Here is an 8,744-nt window from a genome sequence, read left to right as displayed (position 1 = left end):
AAGTGAAACTCAACTGCAGGCACATGAAGGAAGAATGACCAAGCCAAAGTGATCGAGGTAAAGCTTTTCGACACATTATTAACTTTTCTTAAAGCCTGACCTTTACAGGCCAAGCTTTTCTTACTAATGCAATGTCGAAACAATTAAGTATTATTCTGGTGAGCTTTTGGGTTGCTGTAACTGACATAATCTTCATTTTATCAACATGGTGCAGCACAGCTACTGACTGGGCAACCTGGTTTGAACTGCTGTTACGGTCCTGCAGCTGTTGTCACCTTACATTTATAGCTGTGTCCTCATCTTGTTTTGTCCGCACGGAAAATCATGAGGTTCCCTTGTCACATGTTTCAGGCTGGGTTGGATGTGCTGTGGTTGGGGTCTAAAACTTAAACAGTTTGCCTGAAGTAACCACTCACTCAACTGAACTTGTGTGAACACGTTCACTTCGTCAGTAGAAGCAAAATAAATGAATGCAGTGTATTCTTACTCCTGCTCTGATGTCTTTCAGGCTAAAGAAAAAAAAGTCAAAGGTCCTGAGACATTTTTGATTCAACCACATTCCGACACAATCGTGAGAATCAGCCAACGGGCTCACATCATCATCCTTCACCGGTCCTTGTGTTGGGAATGTGACCACATCCAAAACGAGCTGTCAGCCTGTCACACTGCTTCCTCTTTCATTTCAAATCAGTGGTAGATCGACATTTCCTCTACAATGATCCCAGTGGGGCTACTAGTGCTGTCTCTATTCCACGTGTCTCTGGTTGGGTCTCAGCCCACCCAGAGCTCACAGCAGGCACCGGGCCCTCCTCACCCTGCAGGAGAGCAGCCTCCCCTGGCTCCTGATAATCTGTCCTTCCCTTGGAGTCGTCTCCGCCTCCCAAGGTACCCTTCACACTTTTTTAAAAATCTGGAAATTGACAAGAATATTGAGGGACTTCCTTTATTGAGTTGCTGATTTTCTTTATCTTAGGTACATCATTCCTCTTCACTACCGCCTCCTCCTTCACCCTAACATCACAAACCTCAGTTTCACTGGCTCGGTGCAGATCCAGATTGATGTCCAGAACAATACAAACTGGGTTGTACTGCACAGCAAGGGTCTACGGATCTCCATGGCCACAATCTTGGACCAGAATCTTGCTCACCTATCTGACAAGGTAGCTGTCAGTACAGAACAGTTATTATAACACTTTATTTGTCCTTGTTACCTACAATGGTTCAAAACTATTATCATCTTCTCCTGTTCTAGGTTCTTCCAGTTCTTCATAATCCTTCCCATGAGCAGATTGGTATTTTCTCTCCCAGAGTGCTCAGCAATGGGCAGAAGTACTTTCTGTATATTGAGTTTGAGGCTGAACTTGCAGAAGGCTTCTATGGCTTCTATAAGAGCACATACAGAACGAGCACCGGAGAGACCAGGTAAGACTTGATAGTCACGCAGCCAGTTTGGCCCACAAAGAGGTTTCAGCTACCAATTAGTATCTGCTGACATCTTTTTTTCAGAATCCTAGCTTCAACTCACTTTGAGCCCACGAGCGCTCGGATGGCATTCCCGTGTTTCGACGAGCCGAGCTTCAAAGCCAACTTCTCCATACGCATCAGAAGGAGTCCAGAGTACATTTCCCTGTCCAACATGCCTGTGGTGAGTGTTGAATACGTGCTAGTTTTTATGCACTTTCAAATGTGTGGGAAAAAAATGGCTATAATGAATTGTTTGTATATTTTAGGCCAAGACAGTTGAAGTACACGACGGCCTTCTTGAGGACCGGTTTGATGCAAGTGTAAAGATGAGCACGTACCTCGTAGCTTTTGTCATCTGTGACTTCAAATCTGTCACTGCGACAACATCCTCTGGGGTGCAGGTGTGGTCTCTGTGGCTATATCTGAATTTTGTTTCCATGCCAACTAAATTACTTTCTCAGTGACACATTTATTTTGCATCTGTAGGTGTCCATCTATGCTGCCCCTGAGAAGTGGCTCCAAACCCGCTATGCCCTGGAGGTTGCTGTCAAAATGCTTGACTTCTATGAAGAGTATTTCAACATACGCTATCCTCTACCCAAACAAGGTAACCTTTGCCCAGTTTTTGTGTAAGTAAGCTGCGCAGCATTTCATTTTTCCTTCTTATAATGTCTGTCATTTTCTCCTCTCTCCTGTGTTTTCCCTCTCTTAGATCTGATAGCCATCCCAGACTTCCAGTCCGGTGCAATGGAAAACTGGGGTCTGACCACCTACAGAGAGACCAGCCTTCTTTTCGATCCTCTCACATCCTCCATTTCTGATAAACTCTGGATTACTATGGTGATCGGCCATGAGCTTGCCCATCAGGTGAGTGTGATGCTGTGTCCTGTGAAGTGTCTGTGTAGGTCATAAATCAAATCATTACATAAACAGACAATACAAAGTGCTGAGTATCTATCTCTTCCTGTAGTGGTTTGGTAACTTGGTGACGATGGAGTGGTGGAACGATATCTGGCTCAATGAAGGATTTGCCAGATACATGGAGTACATTTCAGTCGAGGCCACCTACCCCGACCTCAAAGTGGTATGTGCTTTGTTACGAATCAAATCAATTGATTAATGGTCGTGGATTGACATTAAGCCTAGGAGGGAGTACTGATGACCCTGTTCTGTGCACAATTACAGGAAGAATATCTGTTGCACACCTGTTTTGCAGCAGTGGGTCATGATTCATTGAACTCCTCTCGGCCAATATCCAGCCCAGCAGAGAACCCCACTCAGATCAAACAGATGTTCGACACAGTCTCCTACGACAAAGTATGCAACTGATGATGTCAATTCATTACGAGGTTATCTTCTTACACTTGTGACTACAAAGCTTTTGATCTCTATATTGATATTGTAACGGAAAATCTAACTTTTTTTCTCATTTATGACTAATATCATTCAACTGCTTTAACTGCTGACCCACAATATAACCTGTGATAGTCTCTTATTATAAGATTGAATAGGTCTTTTCTCTCTATCCCACCAGGGAGCATGTATCCTGCACATGCTGCGACACTTTCTGACAGAAGACGTGTTCCAGAGTGGGATAGTACGATACCTTCGCAAATACAGCTACAGAAATGCGCACAACCAGGACCTGTGGGACAGTCTGACAAATGTACAAGCACAAATTATGTTTCTTGTGAAAGTTGTCAATGTGTGGTTCAGTGTTCTTTAATCACGGTCCTAGGGGACTCCTTCCCTGCGTGTTTTAGAAGTTTCCGTGCCCCTACACACCTGATTGAAGTAATCAGCTCGTCATCAAGCTCTGCTGAAGCCTGATAAGGACTCATTCATTTGAATCAGGTGTGTTGGGGCAGGGAAACATCTAAAACGTGCACGGAAGGAGTCCCCAAGGACCAGGATTGAAGAACACTGTTGTGTGTTTTTTGAAAAAAAGAAAGAGGTTTTTATCCTTTCTTATTAATGTAGTATTTTTCTGCGAAACATTTCATAACGCAAAATCCCTGACAGCCATTTAGTCCCATTCATTTCATTATGGTGCATAAATCCAGTTGAGATCTGAAAGTTTTTAAAAGAAGGTAATTGTTCAAAGTGAACAGGATGTCTGTTTTCATTGCCATCAAAGTTCATCAAAGGCCCTCAAGTCATTTTAAGATAATATACCGTGTTGCAATGCATCGATAACAAATCATTAACAGAAATAGGAGAAGACACGCTGTTCATTGTGATGGATTACCAATCTGAAGTTCATTTTCTTACTGTACAAAACTGAATTGAAACAAACTGTTGTCATGAAAATAGGAAAGGTCACATTCAAAATCTGAACCACTGGTGTGCTCGGCTCAGTTAGAATTAAGGTGAGTGTGATTTGTAAAAAAGATGATGGTCCATCATAGAAATATAGAAAAATTTATGATGGACAGAAATTAATTAAATGTATTAAATGACATCTTATTTTGTTTTTCAGACATGCTCAGAGGAGGACTTCATCTCAGGAAAACATTGCTACAGCAGCGAACAGGCCTCTAAGAATGCAGTGAGTCAACATTTAAACATCAACTCACAGACCTCTCCTCACAGGGGGTTGCTCTTAAAAATGTCCCTCCTTTTACAAGATTATTTTCAGACCTGTTGGCATGGTGCTTGTTGCAAGTATTGATCTCTGATTTACTCCCACAGTACCTGTTTGCAGGGGAACACCTAGACCTGACAGCCATGATGAACACTTGGACTCTGCAGAAAGGCATTCCTCTGGTAACTGTAACGAGGAAGGGGCCTCGGCTGCTGCTTAGACAGGACAGGTTCCTGAGGACAGTGATGCCCTCAGACCCCCTCTGGTCCACACTGCAAAAGGGGTGAGCATGCACATGAACTAGTACAGTTTTTTTTGTTGACTCTTATTTTACTTACTAACTTTTAAAAACTACACTATTATTATCAAGAATTTCAGCTTCAGGTTTTACCTCTTTGAAGTAATTCTCTCATTACAATTATAGTTTCCTTTGGCATATTCCTCTGACATACAAGACAGATGCTTCAAACACCATCCACAGACACCTGATGACAACACACACAGGTAACAGGAATGAGATGCTGAATAAAGTTCATGAATATCTTTGTTCTTGCTTTGCCGTAATATTATTCCTATCTTTTGCTATTTTTGTCTCATTTAGACAGTATACATATAGAAGAGGATGTCAGCTGGGTGAAAGTAAATACTGACATGACAGGCTACTATGTGGTTCATTACGAGGATGGTGGTTGGGATGAGATAACCAAACTACTGTTGGAAAACCACACTGCTCTGAGCTACAAAGACAGGACTCAGTTGATACACAATTCCTTTCAGCTGGTCACGTAAGCATATATTTGTCTTTGGGTCTGTGTGAGCGAGCAAGAGGCAGTGATTTTTCTGTATGTCTGTATAATTACACGTGAATAGCTTTGATTGTCCTACCTGATATAGCAACTAACCTTTCCAATATTCCTCTTCTTGTCTCTAAAGGGCAGGTCACCTGCCCCTGAATAAAGCCTTAGACCTGATTGGCTACCTCCAGTTGGAGACACACACCGTGCCTCTTCTCGAAGGACTGGGCTATCTGGAGACCTTTTACCGCATTATTGAGAAAAGGAATGAGTTTGATTTAACAAAAAGCCTGGGAGTACGTAGACAAGATTACACATTTATTATGGTGTCAACGACAACGTTTGTTCAACATTCAGATAAGTTAATGTGAGATTCTGCTCCCCTGTGTGCTTTTGTGCAGGCGTACATCCTATGGTTTTTCCGTGCTGTCATTGACCGCCAGACGTGGAGTGATAAGGGCTCTATCTCAGAGCGACGGCTGAGGTCAGAGGTCCTGTCACTGGCCTGCCACCTGGATGACCCTCCGTGTTTGGAGCGGGCACGTCAGAGCTTCAAAGACTGGCTTCAGTCCAACGGTACACTCAAGTATGTCCGTCTAAATTATTCTTATCACCTGTCATTATTAGTCAACTATGCTCTGTGCAAGGCTGGAGCATATCATTTAATATTTCATCATGTCCCTAATATGCATGACTCTACTTGTGTTTACCTCAGCTTGCCCACTGATGTGGCAGAGACAGTGTATTCAGTTGGAGCTCAGGATGACTATGGCTGGGCTTCACTCCTACACACATACAACATCTCCCTCTCTGCAGCACAGAAAAGCAAAATCCTGTTCGCCTTGACCTGCAGCAAAGACACAGACAAACTACAAAGGTAGCTATGTCTTTGCCCTGTTACATTTTTCACAGTTAATGCTGTCACCATGTGGCCAAAACAGGGTATTGTATAACAGAACTGCTGCCAACAGAAATCCTGTATTTATTCCGTGTCTATTAGGGATGTTAATGCTTAGCCATTGATCAATTAATTGCTGTTCAGACTTTAACTGATTAAACAATTAAGAGATGAGCAGAAATACATAAAGAAACAAGTTTGTTAAAAATTGTAAATACTTGCTTTTCAAATCTATAAAAAAAAATAACTAAAAATACTGGTATGAAAAATGTACTGTATGTATGTCAGTCGTTGAATAGCAACAGTTTATCATTCAAGTATTATCTGTTGTTCTAATGTAGATTTAGCCTACATCACATTATTAGTTAAAACCGATTTGTAATGGAAAATGTCCAACATATTTAATATATGATTAATAACTAATTGATAATCAAGTGTCAAGGCAGCCGACTATCAATTACTTTTCTTACAACTTGCATTTGACAACTGTCAGGAGAGGCTCTTCAAGTGATAGCAGATAATGTAACATTTTATTGAGCAAGTTACATTGTGTGTATTTGCTTTGCAGACTGCTGGAATTAGGTCTAGAAGGGAAGGTAATTCGATCTCAGGACCTGTCTACTCTCATCCTGATGGTGGCCAGGAACCCGCGGGGACATCACCTTGCCTGGAACTTTGTCAAGAAGAACTGGGACACACTGGTTCAAAAGTTAGTACGACACAATGGCTACACCGTAAATGATGTTATGGTATAATTCAAACTATGAAAATGCAGTTCTCCTCACCTTTTTAAAACATCACAGTAACACTGTATCATGCATATACATATGCTAACATCAAGTTTGTCTTGTGAGTTGAATGCAAGAACAACTGTCTTTATAGTTCCTTTCATTCCGTTCAATAACAAGTAAAACAGGTTTGTTTTGATCTGGCCTGATTAAACCTCAAGCACACAACCACACAATGGGTTGTTGATTGCACTACTGTGAAAGCCCTAAGTAACAGCATGTGCACAACATATGAATGAGACAATATTTGTCCTTGACTGTCTGTTTTCTGTCTGCTCTGCAGGTTCCAGTTGGGATCATTTTGCATCAGAAACATCATCATTGGTACCACTGGCCAGTTTTCATCTCCGGAGGAACTCACTAATGTAAATACACTGTTAAACTTTGAGCTCATATATATTCTGCAAAGCAATTTAGAGATGCACCAATGTTTCAATATGCTCTTTGTAATGGCATGCATTTGCAACATCAGTGATAAAAATGATAATGATGATAATAGCTGATACAGTTAATAGCTGATACAGTTGCCAAACACTTTATGTCTGAAAAACATAAACTGTTTGGCAACTGCTTTTCAAACCTCATAAAAACGCAAATTCTAAATGTTTGATTCCTTAAAAGGCATGTCTATTGACACGTGTGCTAACCTTGTCACAAAGACGACTGCAAGGCTTTACTGTAACAGAAAGAGGAAATTGTGGTGAATTGAATTTCATTTTCAGTTGTACATTTGTGTGTTGGTTCTGTAAACAGATGTGTGTTTGACCCCAAGGTGCAGTTGTTCTTTGAGTCCATCAGAGAACAGGCGCTTCAGCTGAGAGCTACTCAGGTTGCCCTGGACAACGTGCAGAAAAATGTTCGCTGGTTTCAAAGGAACCTAGAGACTCTGAGAGAGTGGCTGAACAAGCAAATGAAGTGAAGGACAGCAGGAAGAGAGGGGGTGGCTAATATACATCACCCAAGGGGAATATTTGAATGATTTCTGAAGTTGTTTTTATTTACAAATTGTAGAATAATGTGCTAGATATCACTGAAGAGTTGAGTTCTGTATATGAAAAAGGTGTAAAGGTTTAAAATTTTAAGGGGACTTATTTGTTAGACAAAAAAAGTAAAAAAAATGTAATTGGTAGACCTGCAAGTTGAAAAGTAGTTGTATGAGTGAGGAGCCATGTATGTACTGTGAATATTGTGTGTGTGGGGGGGGGGGGGGTGTGTGTGTATGTGTGTGTGTGTGTGTGTGTGTGTGTGTGTGTGTGCGAGAGAGAGAGATCATTCCAAAGAAACTCAAATGCTGTAAAAAATTGATTTTTAAATAGATAATTAAAGTGTTTGTTGTACCTCTTGGTAGCTTTATGTGTGCTGTGTTTACAGAAATTTTGCATTATCGCATTACTCACAATAACATGATATTAAAAAAATGAAATATTGATGTTGTGTTGATAATACACATATGATATCTTATGAATATTGTCTGATTAATCAAGCAAAGATCTTTTCGGCCTTGTGCATCTTTTATCTAAATGAATCTAGATGCTTTTTCACAAGGAATTAAGTAGTTAACAGGGATTTTTCTTTTTGTACACTGTTTTTTACAGTTGTAGTTACAGACTCCCTCTACACTCGTATTTTTAGGGTAATTTATTTACCTCAAAGAGACGAAACACAAAGTAAACAAAGGTAAAAGCAGATTTCATTGCTAAAATAAAAAAGATTTATGGATGTTGCGATAATATCATCCATTGTAGATTTGTCTCGCCATGATGATTGTGTAGTGAAACCCATATCCTTGGGTTAAGTACAGCCATTGTGTTTGCACTGTGTCTATGTATGCTTCATTATATTAACTATTTAAGGTTTAAGACATAGAGCTCAGGTTAAGACCTTAAAAATGACTATGATCCAATTAGTGTAAAACAATCATCACTTTCGTCACAGGTTTAGAAAAAAAGAAAAAAAGGGTGTGTGGGTGTATGATATTCTACATGATAAATAATTATTTGAGGGTTCAGACTTGCCTGTATGGATTAGTAAGAACTTTAATGGGTTGGGGTTTTGGCTAGGGTTGAGGTTAAGCGTGTGACAGTTGTGGTTGACCTCCATTGTCCTGGAAAATATGTAAAAAAAAATAAATAAAAATACATCCGTGTAGTGTGCTCTAGCCCCGCCCTCCCTGGAGTAACATCCAATAGGATGGCAGGATTATAAGTAGATGGGAT

General features: G+C 40.5%; 1 protein-coding gene across 1 annotated transcript; it reads left to right on the top strand.

Annotated features, from left to right (window-relative positions):
• Positions 1 to 7,871, top strand: erap2 (endoplasmic reticulum aminopeptidase 2). The gene is made up of 21 exons (XM_030416945.1): positions 1 to 57; positions 509 to 885; positions 974 to 1,160; positions 1,253 to 1,422; positions 1,507 to 1,645; positions 1,731 to 1,865; positions 1,951 to 2,071; positions 2,177 to 2,331; positions 2,435 to 2,548; positions 2,650 to 2,781; positions 2,999 to 3,130; positions 3,944 to 4,012; positions 4,156 to 4,331; positions 4,473 to 4,552; positions 4,650 to 4,833; positions 4,982 to 5,138; positions 5,244 to 5,428; positions 5,558 to 5,719; positions 6,309 to 6,449; positions 6,812 to 6,893; positions 7,301 to 7,871. The coding sequence occupies exons 2-21, from the start codon at positions 716 to 718 to the stop codon at positions 7,445 to 7,447; spliced, it is 2,838 nt and encodes a 945-aa protein (XP_030272805.1). The 5' UTR covers positions 1 to 57; positions 509 to 715; the 3' UTR covers positions 7,448 to 7,871.
• Positions 7,872 to 8,744: the final 873 nt, after the last annotated feature.

Source organism: Sparus aurata, chromosome 5 (assembly GCF_900880675.1).
Source record: "Sparus aurata chromosome 5, fSpaAur1.1, whole genome shotgun sequence".
In the NCBI taxonomy this organism is placed as follows: domain Eukaryota; kingdom Metazoa; phylum Chordata; class Actinopteri; order Spariformes; family Sparidae; genus Sparus; species Sparus aurata.
The sequence above is the reverse complement of the archived record's forward strand: the minus strand, read 5'-3'. Positions and strand labels throughout refer to the sequence as shown.

What these genes read in the sequence shown, in the direction of transcription:
- erap2 (XM_030416945.1), top strand. Translation starts at nt 716, where the DNA reads ATGATCCCAGTGGGGCTACTAGTGCTGTCTCTATTCCACGTGTCTCTG. An exon ending in TGGTCCACACTGCAAAAGGG is followed by an intron (nt 4,332 to 4,472) that starts GTGAGCATGCAC and finishes TTACAATTATAG; the next exon opens with TTTCCTTTGGCATATTCCTC. An exon ending in TGGGACACACTGGTTCAAAA is followed by an intron (nt 6,450 to 6,811) that starts GTTAGTACGACA and finishes TCTGCTCTGCAG; the next exon opens with GTTCCAGTTGGGATCATTTT.